Source organism: Triticum urartu, chromosome 3A, assembly GCF_056163025.1.
Source record: "Triticum urartu cultivar PI428250 chromosome 3A, HENAU_Tu73, whole genome shotgun sequence".
Lineage (NCBI taxonomy): Eukaryota > Viridiplantae > Streptophyta > Magnoliopsida > Poales > Poaceae > Triticum > Triticum urartu.
In genome coordinates, this window is record NC_141875.1 from 183,513,362 (window position 1) to 183,535,616 (window position 22,255).

The 22,255-nt window shown below is 45.7% G+C and overlaps 2 protein-coding genes across 2 annotated transcripts; both read left to right on the forward strand.

Moving 5' to 3' along the window:
* Positions 1–12,886: 12,886 nt before the first annotated feature.
* Positions 12,887–16,730, forward strand: LOC125543607 (glycogen synthase kinase-3 homolog MsK-3). Its single transcript, XM_048707003.2, has 12 exons — positions 12,887–13,106; positions 13,846–14,028; positions 14,125–14,217; positions 14,462–14,521; positions 14,753–15,025; positions 15,110–15,184; positions 15,275–15,472; positions 15,575–15,625; positions 15,719–15,814; positions 15,892–15,975; positions 16,100–16,202; positions 16,337–16,730. Exons 2-12 carry the CDS (start codon positions 13,918–13,920, stop codon positions 16,411–16,413), a joined length of 1,221 nt encoding a protein of 406 aa, XP_048562960.2. The 5' UTR covers positions 12,887–13,106; positions 13,846–13,917; the 3' UTR covers positions 16,414–16,730.
* Positions 16,731–17,584: 854 nt separating this feature from the next.
* Positions 17,585–21,520, forward strand: LOC125543606 (C2H2 and C2HC zinc fingers superfamily protein). Its single transcript, XM_048707002.2, has 5 exons — positions 17,585–17,855; positions 17,965–18,047; positions 18,246–18,324; positions 18,792–18,887; positions 20,514–21,520. The coding sequence occupies exons 1-5, from the start codon at positions 17,720–17,722 to the stop codon at positions 20,615–20,617; spliced, it is 498 nt and encodes a 165-aa protein (XP_048562959.1). The 5' UTR covers positions 17,585–17,719; the 3' UTR covers positions 20,618–21,520.
* The last annotated feature ends 735 nt before the right edge of the window (positions 21,521–22,255 follow it).

The window sequence follows — 22,255 nt, forward strand, 5'->3', positions numbered from 1 at the left end:
CGCGCCCCCCTACCTCGTGGCCTCCCCCCTTGTTTCTTGACATAGGGTCCAAGTCCCCTGGATCATGTTCGGTGAGAAAATCACGTTCCCGAAGGTTTCATTCCGTTTGGACTCCGTTTGATATTCCTTTTCTTCGAAACCCTAAAATAGGCAAAAAAACAGCAATTCTGGGCTGGGCCTCCGGTTAATAGGTTAGTCCCAAAAATAATATAAAAGTGGATAATAAAGCCCAATAATGTCCAAAACAGTAGATAATATAACATGGAGTAATCAAAAATTATAGATATGTTGGAGACGTATCAAGCATCCCCAAGCTTAATTCCTGCTCGTCCTCGAGTAGGTAAATGATAAAAACAGATCCGATGAATTGTGGGTTTATGATCAAGTTCATCTATGAACAATATTTGAATCTCCTCTGAATTCTTTTTTGTATGATTGGTTTATCTTTGCAAGTCTCTTCAAATTATCAGTTTAGTTTGGCCCACTAGATTAATCTTTCTTGCAATGGGAGAAGTGCTTAGCTTTGGGTTCAATCTGGCGGTGCTCGATCCCAGTGACAGAAAGGGAAACGACATGTATTGTATTGTTGCCATCGAGGATAAAAAGATGGGGTTTACATCATATTGCATGAGTTTATCCCTCTACATCATGTCGTCTTGCTTAAGGCGTTACTCTGTTCTTATGAACTTAATACTCTAGATGCATGCTGGATAGTGGTCGATGTGTGGAGTAATAGTAGTAGATGCAGAATCTTTTCGGTCTACTTGTCACGGACGTGATGCCTATATACATGATCATATCTAGATATTCTCATAATTATTCGCTTTTCTATCAATTGCTCGACAGTAATTTGTTCACCCATCGTAATACTTATGCTATCTTGAGAGAAGCCACTAGTGAAACCTATGCCCCCCGGGTCTATTCTCCATCATACAAGCTTCCACTCTATTTTATTTTGCAATCTTTACTTTCAATCTATATCATAAAAATACCAAAAAAAATTATCTTATTATTATCATCTCTATCAGATCACACTCTTGCAAGTGGCCATGAAGGGATTGACAACCCCTTTATCGCGTTGGTTGCGAGGTTCTTATTTGTTTGTGTAGGTACGAGGTGACTGTCGCGTGGTCTCCTACTAGATTGATACCTTGGTTCTGATAAACTGAGGGAAATACTTACGCTGCTTTACTGCATCACCCTTTCCTCTTCAAGAGAAAACCAACGCAGTGCTCAAGAGGTAGCATTAGGGCATAACGTAATCTTAGTGAGACTGATTACACAAACTCGGTGGGACCGATTATGGTAATAAGCTAACCAGAGAGTTGGTCAGGCAAACTCGATGGGACCGATTTGCTCATTTCGGTTGGACCGAAACGTTACGAAAGGGAAACAGAGAGTTTGCATTGTGAACTCGGTGGGACCAATTGCTCATCTCGGTTGGACCAAAACGTTACGAAGGGAAACAGAGAGTTTGCAATCACATCTCGGTGAGACCGAGATCCCTATCGATGAGACCAAAGTGGCTAGGGTTTCTAGCAGTGGCTATGTCAAGTGAACTTGGTGGCGTCTGATAGATCAAATCGGTAGGGCTGAGTTTGACTTTTGTTTTGGGACATATGTGGATATGATAAAGTGGTTGAGGGCTTTTGGAGCATATCACTAAGCATTTTGAGCAAGCAAGCCATGAAGCAACACCTCATCCCCTTTTAATAGTATTGGCTTTTCCTATGGACTCAATGTGATCTTGGATCACTAAAATGAAAATGTAGAGTCTTGAGCTTGAGCCAATATGTGTCCTTAGCATTTTGAGGGGTCCACATTCCTAATCCATGCCATGCCAATCATTGAACTTTCTGAAATGATCATCTTGAAATAGCATTAGTTCAATGAGATATATGTTTTTAGTAATTACCAAAACCACCTAGGGATAGTTGCACTTTCACACTATCATCCGGAAGATTAACTCCCAGCTGAGTCAAGTGGTTATGTTACCCAGACATTCTGAGTATGTGTTCACTGACAGAACTGTTCTCCTCCATCTTGTAGCTATAGAACTTGTTGGAGACTTCATATCTCTCAACTTGGGCATTTGCTTGAAATATTAACTTTAACTCGTGGAACATCTCATATGCTCCATGATGTTCAAAACGTCTTTGAAGTCCCGATTCTAAGCCGTAAAGCATGGCACACTGAACTATCGAGTAGTCATCATATTTAGCTTGCCACACATTCATAACGTCAGGAGTTGCTCCTCCAGCAGGCCTTGCACCTAGCGGTGCTTCAATGACGTAACTCTTCTGTGCAGCAATGAGGATAATCCTCAAGTTACGGACACAGTCTGTGTAGTTGCTACCATCAACTTTCAACTTTGCTTTCTCTAGGAACGCATTAAAATTCAAGGGAATGGTAGCACGGGCCATTGATCTACAACATAGATATGCAAAAACTATCAGGACTAAGTTCGTGATAAATTTAAGTTCAATTAATCATATTACTTAAGAACTCCCACTTAGATAGACATCCCTCTAGTCATCTAAATGATCACGTGATCCATATCAACTAAACTATGTCCGATCATCACGTGAGATGGAGTAGTTTTCAATGGTGAACATCTCTATGTTGATCATATCTACTATATGATTCACGTTTGACCTTTCGGTCTCATTGTTCCGAGGCCATGTCTGTACATGCTAGGCTCGTCAAGTTTAACCCAAGTATTCTGCACGTGCAAAACTGTCTTGCACCTATTGTATGTGAATGTAGAGCTTATCACACCCGATCATCACGTGGTGTCTCGGCACGACGAACTGTCGCAACGGTGCATACTCAGGGAGAACACTTATACCTTGAAATTTTAGTGAGGGATCATCTTATAATGCTACCGCGGTACTATGCAAAATAAGATGCATAAAAGATAAACATCGCATGCAATCAAAATATGTGACATGATATGGCCATCATCATCTTGTGCCTTTGATCTCCATATCCAAAGCACCGCCATGATCTCCACCGTCACCGGCTTGACACCTTGATCTCCATCGCAGCGTCGTTGTCGTCTCGCCAACTATTGCTTCTACGACTATTGCTAATGCATAGTGATAAAGTAAAGCAATTACATGGCTATTGGATTTCATACAATAAAGCGACAACCATAAGGCTCCTGCCAGTTGCCGATAACTTTTACGAAACATGATCATCTCATACAATAACTTATATCACATCACAACATGCCCTACGAAAACAAGTTAGACGTCCTCTACATTGTTGTTGCAAGTTTTACGTGGCTGCTACAGGCTTCTAGTAAGAACCGTTCTTACCTACGCATCAAAACCACAATGATTTTTTGTCAAGTGTGTTGTTTTAACCTTCAACAAGGATCGGTCGTAGTCAAATTCGATTCAACTAAAGTTGGAGAAACAGACACCCGCCAACCACCTTTATGCAAAACTAGTTGCATGTCTATCGCTGGAACCGATCTCATGAACGTGGTCATGTAAGGTTGGTCCGGGCCGCTTCATCCAACAATACGGCCGAATCAAAATAAGACGTTGGTGGTAAGAAGTATGACCATGATCACCCACAACTCTTTGTGTTCTACTTCTACTCGTGCATATCATCTACGCATAGATCTGGCTCTGATACCACTGTTGGGGAACGTATCATGCAATTTCAAAAAAAATCCTACGATCACGCAAGATCTATCTAGGAGATGCATAACATTGAGAGGGGAAGAGTGTGTCCATGTACCCTCATAGACCGAAAAGCGGAAGCGTTAGGTTAATGTGGTTGATGTAGTCGAACATCTTCGCAATCCAACCGATCAAGTACCAAACGTACGACACCTCTGAGTTCAGCACACGTTCAGCTCGATGACGTCCCTCAAACTCTTGATCCAGCAAAGTGTCGAGGGAGAGTTTCGTCAGCACGACGGCGTGGCGAAGGTGATGGTGATGTGATCCGCATAGGACTTTGCCTAAGCACTACGTGAATATGACCGGAGGAGTAAACCGTGGAGGGAGACGACGCACACGGCTTGGAACAATTGGTGTGTCTCCAAGGGGTGCCCTGCCCACGTATATAAAGGAGGGTGAGGGAGGAGGCCGACCCTAGGGGGCACGCCAAGTGGGGGGAGTCCTACTAGGACTCCCAGTCCTAGTAGGATTCGGCCCCCCTCTTATTCCTTCTCATGGAGGGGGAAAAGGGGGAAGGAGAAGGAAAGGCGGTGGCGCCCCCTCCCCTAGTCCAATTCGGGCTCCCATGGGGGGCGTGCGGCCACCCCTTATGGGCTGTCTCCTCTCTCCCCTATGGCCCATAGTGGCCCATTACTTTCCCCGAGGGGTTCCGGTAACCTCCCGGTACTCCGAAAAAAACCCGAAACGATCTGGAACCGTTCTGGTGTCCGAATACTATCATCCAATATATCAATCTTTACCTCTCGACCATTTTGATACTCCTCGTCATGTCCATGATCTCATCCGGGACTCCGAACAATCTTCGGTCACCAAAACACATAATTCATAATACAAATCATCATCGAATGTTAAGCGTGCGGACCCTACGGGTTCGAGAACTATGTAGACATGACCGAGACATATCTCCGGTCAATAATCAATAGCGGAATCTGGATGCTCATATTGGTTCCTACATATTCTACGAAGATCTTTATCGGTCAAACCACAATGACAGCATACATTATTCCCTTTGTCATCGGTATGTTACTTGCCTGAGATTCGATCGTCGGTATCCTCATACCTAGTTCAATCTCGTTACCGGCAAGTCTCTTTACTCGTTTTGTAATCCATCATCCCGCAACTAACTCATTAGTCACATTGCTTGCAAGGCTTATCGTGATGTGCATTACCGAGAGGCCCCAGAGATACCTCTCCGATACTTAGAGTGACAAATCCTAATCTCGATCTATGCCAACCCGACAAACACCTTCGGAGACACCTGTAGATCATCTTTATAATCACCCAGTTACGCTGTGATGTTTGATAGCCCATAAGGTGTTCCTCTAGTATTCGAGAGTTGCATAATCTCATAGTCAAAGGAATGTGTATAAGTCATGAAGAAAGCAATAGCAATAAAACTTAACGATCATTATGCTAAGCTAACGGATGGGTCTAGTCCATCACATCATCCTCTAATGATGTGATCCCGTTCATCAAATGACAACACATGTCTATGGTCAGGAAACTTAACCATCTTTGATTAACGAGCTAGTCAAGTAGAGGCATACTAAGGACACTCTATTTTGTCTATGTATTCGCACATGTATCAAGTTTCCGGTTAATACAATTCTAGCATGAATAATAAACATTTATCATGATATAAGGAAATATAAATAACAACTTTATTATTTCCTCTAGGGCATATTTCCTTCAAAAACCTGTATTGTAAAATTGCAGCAAAAGTAAGAAAACATGACAGTAAATCAATAAGATTTACTTGATGTGACACGAGTGAATCCTTACCAGGATATCACTATGTTCAAGTTCTAAATAGAAGGTTGATTTGTTGGGGAACGTTGCATGGGAAACAAAAAATTTCCTACGCTCACCAAAATCAACCTCGGAGATGAACATCTACGAGAGGAGAGATTACATGTACATACCCTTTGTATATTGCTAAGCGATAGCATTAAGAAACGCGGTTGATGTAGTCGAACGTCTTCGCGATCCAATCACGATCCGTTTCGCGAACTCCCGATCCAAGTGCCGAACGAACGACACCTCTGCGTTCAACACACATACGGCTTGATGACGCCTTCACCTCCTCGATCCAGCGAGTGATGGTGAACTAGTAGCTTGAGTCCTCCAGCAGCATGACGTCGTGCTGGCGGTGGTGGTGGAGAAATCTCGGCAGAGCTTCACTAAGCTATGCGGAGAGAAGATGGACTATGACGGAGAGGGAGGGTAGTGTCGTGGCATAGATGGGGTGCGACTTCCCTCCCTCTACCCTCTATATATAGGGGGGGAGGAGGAGGGGGCACCCCTAGGGAAACCCTAGGTTGACTTGCCCCCCAAGCCAGGTGGAGGCAGGCCTAGGGGGGCCCCACCTCCTCTAGTGATCGTGGGAAGGGGTCACTACACAAAAAAGACACATCCGTGACATTTTGGGCCGAACGAATTTTTTCCCTGTCATACTTATGACACTTCTATGACGATAATTGTGACAAAACCTGGTATCATCATAGATGTGGTGGGCTCCTACTTCTATGACAAAAAATCATGACCGAGAATGGGCTTTTTGTCCTGGGTGGGCCAGAGACGCAGTTGCAGGACATTCTTTGGGCCGTCCATGACGGAAAAAACCATGGTAGGAGCGAGGGCGAGGAAAATATCAGGGAGTTTCCGGTTACGGTGGGTGGTCGGGGGCCGAGAGATGCGTTTCTCTCGTACATGTACGCGCGTGGGTGCGAGGCGTTGGGCTCTAACTGAATCCGAGCGATTGCACTGCAGGCTACGTGTTACTGAACCCGAGCAATAGATCGATCCCTTGCTGTTAACTGGAGCCGAGCGATTCCTTCGCTACTGCTGCTAACTAAAGCCGATCGAACACTGCTGCCTCCTTCCCTTGATGAATAGTGAGCGTTGTTGGGGGGTTTGGATGAACAGTTCCCGGTGGGGGGTTGGATGAACAGGACCCTGTGGAGGGCTGGATGAACAGGACCCCGTGGAGGGCTGGATGAACAGGACCTCGTGGAGGGCTGGTTGAACAGTAGCCGGTGGAGGGCTGGATGAACAGTAGTCCGTGGACGGGTGGTTGAACAGGACCCCGTGGAGAGGGTTGGTTGAACAGTAGCCGGTGGAGGAGCACGCGGTGGAGGCTGGATGAACAGGAGCCCATGGATGAACAGTCGTAGGTGGAGGCTGGAGGAGGTCGACGGTGGATGAACAGTAGCCCGTGGAGGCAGTCGACGGTGGAGATGGACAAATCCCATGGAGTCCCGTTTTGCGGTATGCCACACCCCTCCCGATGAACAGGACCCCCGTTTCGACCATAGCGCTCCAACACAAGTCTGTTTCCTCCGTTTTGCGGTACGCCACACCCCTCCTGATCAACAGGACCCCGTTTCCACCATAGGAGGTCCGTTTCCTCAGTTTTGTGGTACGCCAGACCCCTCCCGATGAACAGGATGCCGTTTTGACCGTGGCTGGTCGAACACAAGGCCGTTTCCTCCGTTCTGCGGTACGCCGGGCCTTGTTTCCATCGGTTGTTCCGTCCAAGCTGATTGGCTCCTGATGAACCGCACGCGTTCCGTTGCCTCTTGATGAACACGATGCATTTCGTTGCCTCCCCATGAACACGATGATGGTGCAACTTATCCGTTCCGACCCAGCCATGTACACGAGCCCTGGCCATACGTATGCGTGAGTAGGCGTTCGAGACCCCGCCCGTATGTACGTACGTGGCCGTATTTTCTTTCTTGCACCCTGGCCGATGTACGTACGTGTACATGCTACATGCCCGCCTCTACTACGACACGTGCGCGCCTCTACATCGACCAGTATGTACGTACATGTTCGCGACCAGCATACAAAGCAAAGTAAAGTGCGGAAAATGATTAACCACGAGTGAGAGGAGGACGCGAGTTTTATCCTGATGTTCATTCTTCCTTGGGGAAGAGCTAATCTCTGTTTAGAGCGGTGCTGAAGCCAAAGTTTGTGGAATGCCACAGAAGGCTCACTCTATTCTCTTTCGAGTCACCCCCAATGGTTGAGCTTTGAATCACCCGGGGTGGTCTTGAAGGTGACCACCACACCTTTACAAACTTATACAGAGCATACCACGAGCAAGGAAGCTCTAACCGCCTAGGAGCCAAAGCTCCAAGAGTAACAAGTCAATAGTGGACAAATACTATGGGGAACACAAATTTGGTTTCGTCAAAGTGTAGATCGGGTCTTGCTCTCCCAATCGCCAAAGTTTCAACAAGTTTGAGTGGAGGGATTGAGAGTATCGAGCAAAATGGAGTGTTGCAATGGTGGAGCTCAACACGACATTGGGGTTCGAGGTTGGAGGTGGAAGAATGGTTCCTTATATAGTTTTCTCTAGGTGGGGGTTTCTGCCCGTTGGACCCCATGCACATGGGCTAAGTCAGGCCCGTGCGCACGGGGTGTCCAGAGACTTGACCACCACCTCGTGCGTACGGGGTGTCTAGAGAGTTCTGTGGTAACTCGTGCACATGGGGTGTCCAAAAACTTTTTAACTCCCCCGTGCGTACGTGGTGTTCAAAGAGTTTCTGTTGATGCTCAAGGGACACCTCGGCAAACCACACTACAGACGGATAATGAGTAATAGGTGTAGGAGGGCTGGTGTATATGTTTTTGAAGTATTCCCACACGACACTCATCCACGATGACCCCTCTTAATAGTGCGATTTTCTCTACGGCTCAAATCAAACTAAAATGAAAACCTTCGAGTCACCGATAAACCACACCTTTGATCTTTTTGAATTGGGAGGGGGGGGGGTCACACAACTCCAACATGATCTTCATGGAACAAATATTCTGAGATAAACTTTAGCAACTAATATTAGTTCTACTAACCATATTGTCATCACACCAAAAAAATTAAGTGCCACATGCACTTTTACAAAGGGGTGCTAGATTTATGGCCTCATGGGTGAAATTATTGACTGTTAGTGCGCTCATCATTGGGAGATTTTGGATCATTAGATTGTAGGATTAGATGGTTGAGATGGTTTGGATCTGTCCTCTCCGATTACTTTATAGGATCAAATGAGTAGTTGCACCTAAGTTCTTCGTGCCTTACCCTAGGTGTCTCATTGTTGCTAGCACGATGTGTTTAGTTCCATTTCTACGACTATATTTACCATTGATTTTATCTTATAAGCATGCATTGACAATTTGTGTCTTGTGGTACTTCCTTCGTTTTATAATGTAGTGCATATTAGGTTTTTCAAAAGTCGATTTTTTATGTTTGATCAAGTTTCGAGAATAAACTATTAATAACACATAAAATATTAGATAAATCAACATCAATATCTAAATCTATATCTACTAGATAATTACCTGTGCGATTGCAACATGAGTATAAACATTCTAATATATTAGCCCGTGATTGAACGTCTACTATTAGATTGATGCGCTAAAATTTTAGCAAGTTTTTGTATGCAATTGTCATGATTTACCTGTCATCTTATTGATAAGCACTTATTTTGGTAAGAGTTTATTGACTTACCAAAGAAAATATTATTTAGAAGAAAGATCAGAGCAGGGATGGAAGAATAAATTATCATCTTATTGTGAAGCATTTATTTAGTAAGAATTATTTACTTTCCAAAGAATATTATTATTTGAGAGAAAAATTAGAGGGTGATCATATATATAGAGGTTTGACCAAGAAGAGAGTGAAACGAGAACCTTACGTTCTATTTAGGCCAACTCCACCACGTGACCCCAAACGGATGTCCGGTTTGGCCGGATTTTGTCCCTTTGGGTAGGGAGATGGGGCCGTGTTCGGGCCTGTTCTGGGATGCGGTGGCCGTGCGCCCAGCGCGCGGCCGCATCCTTTTGCCCCATCCTGTCCGCCTGGGCCAAAAATGCCCATATTTTCATATCAAAACTAGTTTGCACGTCCAAATATTTGTCTGAAAATAAAAACAGCTTTACAACCCAATTGAAATTGTCTCTAATAAAATAGTTTTACAACCAAATCGAAATTGTCTTGACTGAACATAAAATGAACCAGTACATCTATTGGTTGCCAATGTGATCCCACACGTACTCAACCAAGTCATTTTGAAGATCCAAATGAGTGTGCCAATCACGCAGTTCATGGTGGAATTGGACAAACTGTTCAAATGTGTCCGGTTCTTGGTGCAGGGGCTCAACATTTTCACCTTGATAATCAAATCCTTGGTCGAAGATACTCTCATCATGCTCGTCCTCGACGATCATGTTGTGCATGACCACACAAGCAGTCATCACCTCCCAAAGCTTCATTTCATCCCATGACAGTGCAGGGTTTCGAACGATACCCCACCGGGATTGAAGCACACCAAAAGCACGTCCCATATCCTTTCTAGCACTCTCTTGCATTTAGGCAAATCTCTTTCTCTTCTCACCTTGGGGTTTCGAGATTGTCTTCACAAAAGTTGACCACTGAGGATATATACCATCAGCTAGATAGTATCCCTTGTTGTACTGGTGGCCGTTGATCTCAAAGTTGACAGGTGGGGAGTGGCCTTCTGCAAGCCTTGCGAAGACTGGAGAACGCTGCAGCACGTTGATATCATTGTGAGAACCTGCCATGCCAAAGAAAGAATGCCATATCCAAAGATCCTGCGAAGCCACCGCTTCTAATGTGACAGTGCACGCCTTGACATGCCCCTTGTACTGGCCCTGCCAAGCAAATGGACAGTGCTTCCACTCCCAGTGCATACAATTTATGCTGCCAAGCATGCCTGGAAAGCCTCTAGCTGCGTTGGTCGCCAACAATATCTCTGTATCAGCGACAGTTGGCTGCCTCAAGTACTCAGGGCCAAACACCTCGATCACAGCCTGGCAGAACTTGTACATTGACATCAGACATGTTGTCTCACTCATACGCACATACTCATCCACTAGATCGCCTGGAATTCCATATGCAAGCATGCGGATGGCCGCAGTGCATTTCTGATAAGAGGAGAATCCAAGCTTGCCAAGGGCATCTGTCTTGCACTCGAAGTATGGGTCATGAGCAACCACTCACTATCGGATACGATTGAACACATGCCTTGCCATTCGAAAACGGCGACGGAATTTATCCGGCTTGAAGAGCGGGGTGTTGGAAAAGTAATCGGCATAGAGCAGGGCGTTGCCTCTCTTCCTGTTGCGGTTCAGGTTGGGAGCACAGCCAGGGACTGATCCCCTGTACCGAGGAAGCTGCCGTTGAATGTGGTCGTGAACGACCAGTGTAGCCACCACAAGATCTTCATCATGCGATGATGAATCGTCCGATGAACAAATGAAGTGGTGGAAGAAAAACTCATCTCCACTATCCATACCTTTGTGGGCAAAGTGTCGAACACCTTGCGGTCGTGAGGAGGCGGCGCGGAGAATAGCGGCGGCGCCGACGGCGGGGCGGGGCGGGGAGAGGGGGTGGAGGCATTGGAAGCGAAGGGACTGCTAGTGTCCCCGACACGCGGGCCACGGGAGGACAAGAGCGTGCGGCGAGCCCGTCCGCGCGGTGTCCGTTTCGCCTCAAACTCGGCGCAAGTTTGGGCAACGGACGAAATCCGGACATTTATTCGTTTGGGGCCGCGCTATTCGTCCGTTCTACCCCAAACGGACACATCCGGACAAGATAGGGTCGCGCGGTGAAGTTGGCCTTACTAAATAAATATACTCCCTCCGTTCCATAGTGTAAGACGCTTTTGCAAGCTATGCTAGTTTGTAAAAACATCTCACATTATAGAACGGAGAGAGTAATAGAGAAGATAGAGATACCAATACAAATATAGTGAGTTGTGGAGATCCAACATATCTCACCCGTTCAAACGCATCTATCCAACGGTTTACATCACTCCGATATTTAGCATTAAACATGTTTGATAGTAAACACATTTAGCACATGCCTAATATCAATGTTGGCATTAACAAAATAGTTATATCCTACCTAATATTAAGATGTAATATATATTTTATCTAATATTAATGTGCAATGCAGTTAATATATTGCCTGATATCAACGTGCATTGCACATACACAATTATTTGTGAAATATAAAATTACCCTTCATCGTGAATCTAATGGTTCTCATTTTGTATTGTAAATGTCGATACCTTTTCCTTAATTTTGTGAGACATAGACATGTTTAACTTGCAAAAAACAAAATATACGCTACATCTGAAAACGGAGGAAGTACTGCATCGTTAAACACGCTGGAAGTCCAGAGTCTAGGAGCCACAAAAAATCGCTGGTATTTACCGCTCGGCTCACTTGAGTTGAAACCGAAACCCGTCTCTCAGAATGGGTACTCAAGACGGAGCATCTGTCAGCGTCACTCGAGCCCCCACTCCATAACTCGCGGCTGCTGGGGTCTCAATTCAAGAGCGGAGACCGATGATTTCCATGATCTCATCCCAGGTCCGCTGTCGAGGCGAGATTCGCCGGTGAATTTGAAATTTTGGCATCCAGCGTGGTACTTTACCACACAGTCCGGCCTCAGAGTTACACGTAGCACCTGTGCTCTGCTGCCCCCGCCCGCGGTCCTGAAAAAACTTCGCCCACGCCTCGCTGCAGCCACATGCTCAGCCCCCTTCCCGCTGGACGCTGGTCCTCTCTCCACTCACTGCCGCCCATTACCGTTCACCAGCCCGCCCCGAGTTCAAACCAAACCAAAACCCCCAGCCAGATCTACCCAACCCAGACCAGACGCAGCGGGAAATGGCGGGGGCAGCCCCGTCATTTCCCCCATGACCTACTCGAATCTTTCGGTCCTCTGACGCGGTGAAAAGAAAGGGAAATAGGGCGAGTACTAGTACCTTGGCAGCACACGGCACCCGTCACGCGTCCCTCTCACTTCCCCTCGCTGTCCCGCGGGCCATGTGACGCCGGGCCCGCGCGTCGGCGAGAGGGCCGATAAAGCAGGCGAGCAGCGGCAAGGGCGACCCACCGAGGCAGTCCAGTCCAGGCTGCGGGCCCCGCGGATTTGACCGGTCAAAAGGCGTGGCCAACCAAACCCCAATGGATCCATCGATCCCGAGCCCCCACGCGCCCCCACGAGACGCGTACCGGCTCCACGACCCCGACGTGTGGGACCTTTAAGGAAAACGGCCCACCTGTCGGGGAGCGTAGAGGCTGGCGGGGCCGTGGCGGGTGACGCGCGTTCCCGTGGTGGTGGGTTGCTTTGACTGCCCTCGGCAGCAGGCGGGGGGCAGGCACAAATCATTTCGGCCGCTGCGTCGTCCCTCCGCCTTGGCCTTGGCACTCGCACCGGTGGTGCTGGACTAGTACTACTACTGCTATCTCGTTGCGTCCCGACAACCAGAAAGGAGAGGGGAGAGGGGAGAGGAAAGGGGGAAGCCAACCCAGCCGCAACACAGGGCGGAGCGAGCGGGGTAGCCGAGAATCCAGCGATCTCTCGGCAAGGAGGAGGTATGAATCGCGGCGCGTCCCTTCCCCTTCTTCGCCGATTTGGTTCTTCCTGCTGCTGGGTTTTGCGTCCTCCGGGAAGACGCGTTCTCTGGTCCATCCATCCGTGGCTGTTGAGTCCGCGCAGCGTGTGGCCTCTTCCTGCTTCTCGTGCTGATTGTTCGTTCCGGTGACCTGGCTACGACTCTGCCAGGATCCGCGCCTTTTCCTGACGGAAGCCAAGGCCATTTTGCGATCTCTGCGGGAATTTGCGCGAGGATTCCTCGCAGATTAGCTGATTTTCTCCGACGCGTTGCTTCTTAGGAGGGATGTGGTGCGGCGGCGTGTGTTCTGGATTTGTGTCGGTGTTTAGTCAGCAGGGAGCACTCGTACGAATGCTAAAATATTTCTGCTATTTACTGCTAGCTAGATCATTTACGCCGTCAAATCGTACCCAGTAGTAGTGATTGTTTGAGAGGCTGGTACCTTGCATCTATTGATGCCCTCCAAACAGATGCACAAGAGATGAGATGCATTCGCTGCGTTATTTCAGGTCCACTTTCTCGAGCGGAAAGCTGCTTTCCCCGAGAACATGGTCGCCGAGCGCAGACCTAATAGTTAGGCCAAATAAACGTTTCATCGCTCAAATTGGCTATGCTAGTTAGGCACATTTCGTGTTTAACCGTCGTGAATTGCATCTGGCGTGTTTATTCTGAATTTTGTTGCTACCTCGTATGACTGATGTTGGTCATTCGATTTGCAGATACACCAAAACACCTACTGCTTCTGTGAATTGATGCGCTGCTGAATCGGCGTCTCTTGGCTTCCGTAACAGATGGCTTCAGTAGGGGTTGCTCCGTCTGGGCACAAGAACAGCAGCGGCACCAGCATGGGTGCTGAGAAGCTACCAGATCAGATGAACGATTTGAAGATAAGAGATGATAAGGTCAGATAAGCGTCATCTGGATGGGTCTTCTGCAGTCTATTTTATTTCCAAAAAATACGACTTAATCCTAACGATTGGCTTGAATGACATATGCAGGAAGTGGAAGCCACTATTATTAATGGCAAGGGAACAGAGACTGGACACATAATTGTCACAACTACTGGTGGCAAAAATGGTCAGCCCAAACAGGTGACTGTTTGTTCCTATGATGTCACATTTGATTAGGATCAGCAGCCTTTTGTTCTCATCTGTTTGCCTGCATGCATGATTCGATCGTTGGGCCAACAACATAATTGTGGCGTGCTAAATGTCCTAAATGCCTTCATTATTGTCAATCTCTGCTAATGCTACCTTTCTTAGAATAGTTTGTTGAGCTGAATAGTTTATGTGACTTATTTCATGTTAATAATCTTGTTCTTGGATGTACCTGCAGACCGTGAGCTACATGGCTGAGCGGATTGTTGGTCAAGGTTCATTTGGTATTGTATTCCAGGTTAGTTGCAACAACTTCAGGCTTGTCTATTATTTATTGGCAGCCAGCTCTCTTATTGCCTCGCATGAATCTACTCTGAAGGCGTTTTTTTGTATTCCTGTCTTGAGCTAACTATCTATACATTTAGGATATCCTATATAACCATAATAGATTTTCTTGTGATTGCTATATACTAATGTTGGGGTACATGGAGCTTGTGTCTCATATAACCTTAATCTGTCCGTTTTGCAGGCTAAATGTTTGGAGACAGGGGAAACTGTTGCCATTAAGAAGGTCCTTCAGGATAAGCGCTACAAGAACCGTGAGCTACAGACCATGCGCCTGCTTGACCACCCAAATGTTGTAGCTCTGAAGCATTGTTTCTTTTCTACAACTGAGAAGGATGAACTGTATCTAAACTTGGTTCTCGAGTATGTGCCTGAGACTGTCCATCGTGTTGTCAAGCATTACAACAAGATGAACCAGCGCATGCCACTAATCTATGTGAAGCTGTATACATACCAGGTAATATTTCTGTATGTTCTTTTTTTTTTTGGTACCGCGTTATACTTGGGCGTCTGCTAATCCCATATTTATTTATTTTGACAGATATGTAGGGCTCTGGCTTACATTCATGGCAGCATTGGAGTTTGCCACAGGGATATCAAGCCACAGAATCTTTTGGTATGCTGAGAACTTACTCATCTTCTGTTGGTCTCAAAATCAATCACATGTTTTTATCTGTGGATTGATTTTTCTGAACTATAACTGTAGGTAAACCCACATACTCACCAGCTGAAACTGTGTGACTTCGGGAGTGCAAAAGTTCTTGTTAAGGGAGAACCAAACATATCATACATTTGTTCCCGATACTATAGGGCTCCAGAGCTCATATTTGGTGCTACTGAGTACACTACAGCCATTGACATTTGGTCTGCTGGATGTGTTCTTGCTGAGCTTATGCTAGGGCAGGTAAGCAGCTTGCTTTTCTTTGTGCATCTTGAATGTAGCCCTTAACAAATCAGCACTATACTGTTAGTTCATAATGGCTTACAAGGTCATTTTGTTTGACAGCCTCTGTTTCCTGGTGAAAGTGGTGTGGACCAGCTTGTTGAAATCATCAAGGTGGTTAAACAGTTCTAGTGCTTAGCAATCGGTTGTCTTTTTTATTTCCCAGGCAAAAGTTCTTATCACATAGAATTTGATCATTTGCTGCAGGTCCTTGGTACCCCTACAAGGGAAGAAATTAAATGCATGAACCCAAATTATACAGAGTTCAAATTCCCACAGATTAAAGCACACCCATGGCACAAGGTACAAATCTATGTAGTGCTGTTTATATACTGTTAGGTATTGGTGCATATCAGCCTACTAACACGTGCAATCTGTAGGTATTCCATAAAAGGATGCCACCTGAAGCTGTTGATCTAGTCTCTCGGCTCCTCCAGTACTCGCCCAACCTAAGATGCACTGCTGTAAGTATATTAGAATGCACATCATGTGGTTGAAACACAGAGAATACTGCACTCATACAATTCTTTTGCAATGATCTTGTGTAGTATGGTATTTTACTAAGATCTCTATTAACTTGCTGTCCAGGTTGAGGCACTTGTTCACCCCTTCTTTGATGAGCTTCGGGACCCGGGTACCCGCCTTCCGAATAGCCGCTTTCTGCCTCCTCTTTTTAACTTCAAGCCTAACGGTAAGTAATGCAACAGTGATTATTTGTGGTGGCTGGGATCATAGTGATTACTTGTGTTAGACTTGAATATCTAATTTGTTGCCTGGTCTTATTTTCAACACCTAGTCTTATTTTCGCTTTCTGTTTGTGCTCAGAACTGAAAGGAATCCCAGCGGATGTTGCGGCAAAATTGATCCCAGATCATGCGAGAAAGCAGAGCTCCCATGCGTGACTATGAGATGCTTGTCGCACGAGTCGTTGGAATTGCATCGACAAGTGCCACATTTCCCCTGGGGATGTTGGTTGGGCAGCATGCGAGCATGATGAACTATTATGGTTGTTGGAAGACGTGATGTATGACCACTCCACCCTGTTGACCTGTGTAGCTGAGTAGTAGTATGCTGCGATGCAAGCTTGACAATGTAACCGGTTCATCCTCCCTTGTACTAACCCTCGCCTGAGAATTGGGATTGCCATGGCTGATCTGTAATATGTTCTAGAGAAGTATGAATGTATTTATGGTAATTGATCCTAGTATTGGGTCCTCAAGATTTTCCTAGTTTCTTGCTCGTCGGACACCGCCACCTGGTTTTAGATTCCTGTTGTTGAAGGCTACCTGTTGCTACTGCAGTGGTGCTATGTACTTGTTGTCTCCTATTGAGTCGTTTGTTGCAACGTGCCATGATTTGTGTTCATCTTGTTTCGGTTGTAGCTCATTTTGAATAGTTGATCTTTCACTCTGTTGCATGAAGCTGTAATGTATGCAACTCAGTCGTTCAATCTTATGCTGTGGGGTTTGCTTATACAGTCTTCTACGGTTGGGCTTAACTTTTTTGAAATAACACGGCAAGTTTCCGAACGTTCTGAACGGAAAAAGCTGGAAGCATACCCAATTTTGCTGTGAATGTACTCCCTTGGTAAATTAATGTCCGTCGTCTTAGATTTGTCTAGAGTATATTTCCTCTGTAATTTAATATCCCCTTTGTCCTAAAATATAAGAACATTTTTAATAATGTCTTGACATTATTAAAAATGTTCTTATATTTTAGGACGGAGGAAGTATAAGACAATTTTTGACCTGTGACACTGGCCGTGTGAAAAACGTCTTACAATTTTGCTTGGTATTATGTTCGCACAATGTCAAAAACAGTTTTATATTAAGTGATGGATGGAGTTCTTAACACTAAAAAGTTAAAATGTCTCTAGATACATCAGAATTTTGCAGAAAAGTTTTGAACACAGTACAAACGCAAGCAGAAAAAATCAGCCTCGTTTGTTAAACAATAAAAACAATAAAATGGATACTCCCGTTATACAAATGAAATGCTGATTTCAGAAATTTGCAGGAAAGTTGCTTTAGCGAACCTAACATGACGTGATTATAGGAAGAGGCTCTAGCGAGAGAGTTTTGGATGGACGAATTTTAGCAAAGAAAGATCGAGAGATAAGTACATCTCACTGCTTAGAAACTGTCAGAAAACTCTCGCGAAATCTCTGATTGCAAACGCGGCTGAAGCCCGAAGGTGCAGACGAAGGAGATGCCGCTGGGCAAGTACTACTGCGACTACTGCGACAAGGAGTTCCAGGACACCGCCGCCGCCCGCAGGCGCCACCTCCAGGGCGCCCAGCACCACCGCGCCCGCGCCCTCTGGTACGACTCCGTCCGCCGCCAAGGTTACGTCCCCCTCCCCTCCCTCCTCAAGGCCTATGACGCATTCCCTCGAACACCTTGCCCGCCCCCTCCCATTCTTGACCCTAAACCTAAACCCGTCTTCTTCGGCAGAGTCCCACGGCGGCCCATCTCCCCTCCTCCAGCCCGACGGCGCGATCCTCGGCCAGGGCGTCTGCAACCACTTCGTCCGCACGGCACGTTCCTTTCCTTACCAGTTCTTAATTCCTACCACATTCGTTTACAGAGGGAGTACTAGTTTAGCTACAGCATTCTGCATTACGCGTGGCTGTGCCAAGATGAATCTGAGGTCAATTGTTCATGCGCGATGGTTTGTGGATGATGTTACTCAGTGCACCATTGTTCAGTTAGCTTCTTGATTGATGATGTTACAGGGAACATGCAAGTTTGGGGATGCATGCAGGTACTTCCATCCGAAGCCACATGCTGTGAACCCGGCATTAGCTCCGTCTGGTCAGTTTACTTTCAGATGCTATTCTGGTACTCCTAGCATGGGTTTGATGTGAATGAATTATTCATATGTTTACATGATGTATGGCTTGTAGGATGCAACTCATATCCTAGAAACTTGCTTCACAATGCTAAACTTGACTTAAGCGACTCAGCTTGGGTTCTCTGGTGGATAGTTGTGTAGACTTTTGTTTGGTTGCTACACTTTTGTGAGATTCAAGCAGTATTCCGTTCTTCACTTACTTTTACCATGAAATGATAGCTGTATGCCTACAAAATCGTTGAGGTGTATTTATAGTCTTGTGGACTAGTACTAGTATTCATCTTCCCGTAGAGTTAACATGAGCGAGTTATGCTCGAATTGTTAGTTGCAATTCGTGGCTACGTATTTTGGCACGCTAGATACTTCATTTTGTACTGAATTTATTCCTTGGGCAGGCCTTATGTATTGAATTCATTTTATGGTTCAGGGCCTGTTCCAGGAGCAATGGGGCAACAGTCTAATTTTCTTGGAACTCAACCAAATTTTGTTGGATATCCGGCGGTGGAAGGAAATTCTTTCTCAGGTGATCTATTTCTTGCATGAGACTCTTGCCAGACATATTACTTGATTTTATTTTGTGGCAGCCACTGGAAAACAAAAATTATGATACGCAGCAAGCTATCTGCTCATCACATTTTCCATGCCTCAGTTGTCATTTTCTAGATAGAACCCGTGGCATAAAATTGTTGAATATAACCATTTGCATGCTAACGGGTCCATTTGCCTCGTTTCCAAATCAGTAATTAGGTTCTATTTAGATGTTTGGAGGCAATTCGATTGCAAGCAGGTCCGCCTGTTGCTGCCTGATAATGGACTACATATTAAAGTGCTTTAGTAATATGCTAGTACTTAACAATTTGCTGTCAGCTTCTTCTAGTCATATCCTTGGGAGCTTTTTCCAAAGCAATGAATTTTGATGCTTACAAAGGCAACTCTTACCAGGGTAGCTTCATAGATGTTTCATCATACTTAACCAGTGGTGAATCCAGGAAGAAGATGGAGGGTGGGCTTAAATATTTTTATGGTAGCTAAACTAAATTGGTATCATCATTGAAAATATTGTCTAATGTATTATGAATTTACACACCAATACATCAATACTAGAGAAGCAACAATAAAAAGTCAGAAAGTATTGATGTATTGGTGTGAAATGTTGCTTATTACGGCTATTGTACAACGCCTTCTAACCAAAAAAAGGGCAGCCCGGTGCACGTAGCTCTCGCTTGCGCAGGGTCCGGGGAAGGGTCCGACCACTTTGGGTCTATAGTATGCAGCCTTTCCCTACAACGCCTTCTTAACCAAAATATAGAAAATATAGAAATGTAGGTCAAGTGCCCAACCGCAAGTCATCTGTCCAAATTAGCACAATTTTTATCCCAACACACCATCGTCGCCCGCGACCACCTCGCTGAGCTGCCAGAGAACCCAAAACCAAGAGAAAACAAGACCTACTAGAGCTAACAAAAAAAGGGCAGGTCCCCACTCATCTGGCCACCGACGGGGCCGCCAAATGGAAGAGAGGAGCGCGACTAAGGTGTCGGCGTGGAGGGAACCCTAGGCACTGGTAGTTGGGAACGACATGTGCTCACAGAAATCAAGGGAGGGGATCTGGGTTCACATTAGCTGGGGCAAATTCAGGTTCGGCAAGGGTATAACTGAACTGCTTGTGTAAAAATTGTGCATGCTCATACTCTTTCTCTTCATTTTTGTAAATCTGCGAACAAGTTTTCTTTATTGAGGGGACTGCGAACAAATTATATTGGACACTAAATCAATTAATAGATCATGAAGTAGACTAATAGTTTACTGACGTAGCAAAGTAATTTGAGAATTAGACAAATAAATATTTGGCGGCTTGTCCTTCCAGCGGCGTGGCTGTCTGGCTGCGTCGAGTCGCGTGGTGCTGTGCTTGTGCGTGTGAAGCTATTGGCCTGGCTAACTGCTGCATTCTTTTCATCTTCTATATGGTGAATGGGCTTTTAGATGGGCTGGGGAGCTAGGCTCAGACCGGAGTGCTCTAGTAATAAAAAAATGTTTTCTAGGGCAGGCTTGAGCCTGTTGAAGCCCACCTGTTGGCTCGCTGTTGAACTTAACCTCTTTATGAGCTTCCATTTGATAATGCTACGTTTATTTCTGTCACATTTCACAGGAAACATACTAACAGGCCACACTTCATGGGGCAACTTACCTCCATCGCTGCAACCTCCCCCCGAAGGTGGCTATCCTCCACTTCCTTTTGTCGACTGGGGTTGAATTGCCACCTGTCTGAAATGTTGATCATTTGGGATGCTGTATATTTGACCGGCCATTGAAATGTGTGAAAGAAATTTCACCAATAACAAGTTCTTGCTTCCTGTATACAGATAGAGTTTTATTGGCAGTGAGATAGCTCTGTTATGTTGAACATTTTGTACTAGCCATGCAAGAAATCAACCAACATTTGTTCAGACACAAAATACTTTATCCTAGGCAATGTAGGCAAGAACTACATTGGAAGGCAGAGCCAGCCATCTTCATTCGAGATTGACAGGCACTCCATTTATGAATATAAGTGATCGATGAGATCAGATCGTCTGCATCCAAGCTGATTGGTGATTGGTCCGGGGCCACTGCAAGCAGGCAACCAGCCACCGTTCTTCTTCCATGTCGTCGTCGTCGAGCCTGCATCCCTTGTGCTCCAACAGAGGGTTTGGGGAGAACATCTTGGGCTGCTTCACCTCCTCTGGCACCTCCCTTGTGCCGAGACGCCCCTCGTCGGCACCACGGATGATGGCTTGCAGCAGCAGCAGGAGGGAAGCCATCTATAGATCGATGAGGACTGCTGCTGGCTGGTTACTTTGGAATGATGGTAGCAACAATGCTCAAGCCGCAGGTACATATAAATAGTGAGCCGTGTACTCAGGTGCTCGTTTTTCTTACTGGTTTCAGGTGAATTTGCATTTCTTGCAAGACATCTGTTTCGTGAGGGAGGAATTCTTTTCCTCTTCCCTTCGATCACAGAAAGCTTATGATATGTGTTACAGTTGGTTGTGTTGTTTTGTTAGGCTGTAGGTGAGCCGTTTGGGGGTGTGGTTGGTGCTGATATTTTGGAAAACACTGCTAATTCTCCTCACCCTGTCAAATGTTTGGTCATCTAACATTTTGGTTTCGCTGTTAGGTTCGAAAAGGAAGATTTTAACACATACCTTACGTGCAGATTCTACTTTATTCTGCATATGGTTTTGGCGTGTAAATATGCTGTTGTTACCTAATCAAATTCTCTTCGTCCGTTGATTGGATTGGTACAGTGTACTAGCTCATAGATCGTGCGTCTTCATCCGTTCATTGGGCGTACCTGTTGTATGCCCTGCCCTCGAGAAACCTCATACAGTAGATCGTTCATCTTCATCCGTTCATTACACTATATACTAGTGCTCTGGGCACGACGGAGGTATCTGTTGGTTACTGACGCAGTTTGGCCTTTGAAATCATGCATCCCAGCTTGCACTGGAGCTGATTATTTATTTTCCGATATGTGTTTTCGTCAGAGATAGAAACCAAAAGCAGCTGAGAAGAGGAGGGAAATTCAGTATCACAATGCTCGATCGAAACTACGCAGTACCCGGAGCAATTACTATGGAACATAAGATTGTTATATATCTCTGTATATAAGCATTGTACTTAAAGCATCTCCAACACTGACCCTCAAAACCTCCCGCATCCGTCTGAATCATGCTGTCTGGACAGCGAAATCCATCCAACGTGGGCATGTATCGATCCGTGGGGTGGTCCTGACGGGATTTCTCCCGTAAACCGGAGACAAACGTGGGGGACTTTGCCGGAGCCTGGACCGATCGCAAGCCTTGTTCTGACCGCTTTGGCCCACCAAAAACCTCACCCTCCCCCCACACA

What these genes read in the sequence shown, in the direction of transcription:
- LOC125543607 (XM_048707003.2), top strand. Translation starts at nt 13,918, where the DNA reads ATGGCTTCAGTAGGGGTTGCTCCGTCTGGGCACAAGAACAGCAGCGGC. An exon ending in CATTTGGTATTGTATTCCAG is followed by an intron (nt 14,522 to 14,752) that starts GTTAGTTGCAAC and finishes TCCGTTTTGCAG; the next exon opens with GCTAAATGTTTGGAGACAGG. An exon ending in AAGCACACCCATGGCACAAG is followed by an intron (nt 15,815 to 15,891) that starts GTACAAATCTAT and finishes TGCAATCTGTAG; the next exon opens with GTATTCCATAAAAGGATGCC.
- LOC125543606 (XM_048707002.2), top strand. Translation starts at nt 17,720, where the DNA reads ATGCCGCTGGGCAAGTACTACTGCGACTACTGCGACAAGGAGTTCCAG. An exon ending in CGACTCCGTCCGCCGCCAAG is followed by an intron (nt 17,856 to 17,964) that starts GTTACGTCCCCC and finishes CTTCTTCGGCAG; the next exon opens with AGTCCCACGGCGGCCCATCT. An exon ending in GCAACCACTTCGTCCGCACG is followed by an intron (nt 18,048 to 18,245) that starts GCACGTTCCTTT and finishes ATGATGTTACAG; the next exon opens with GGAACATGCAAGTTTGGGGA.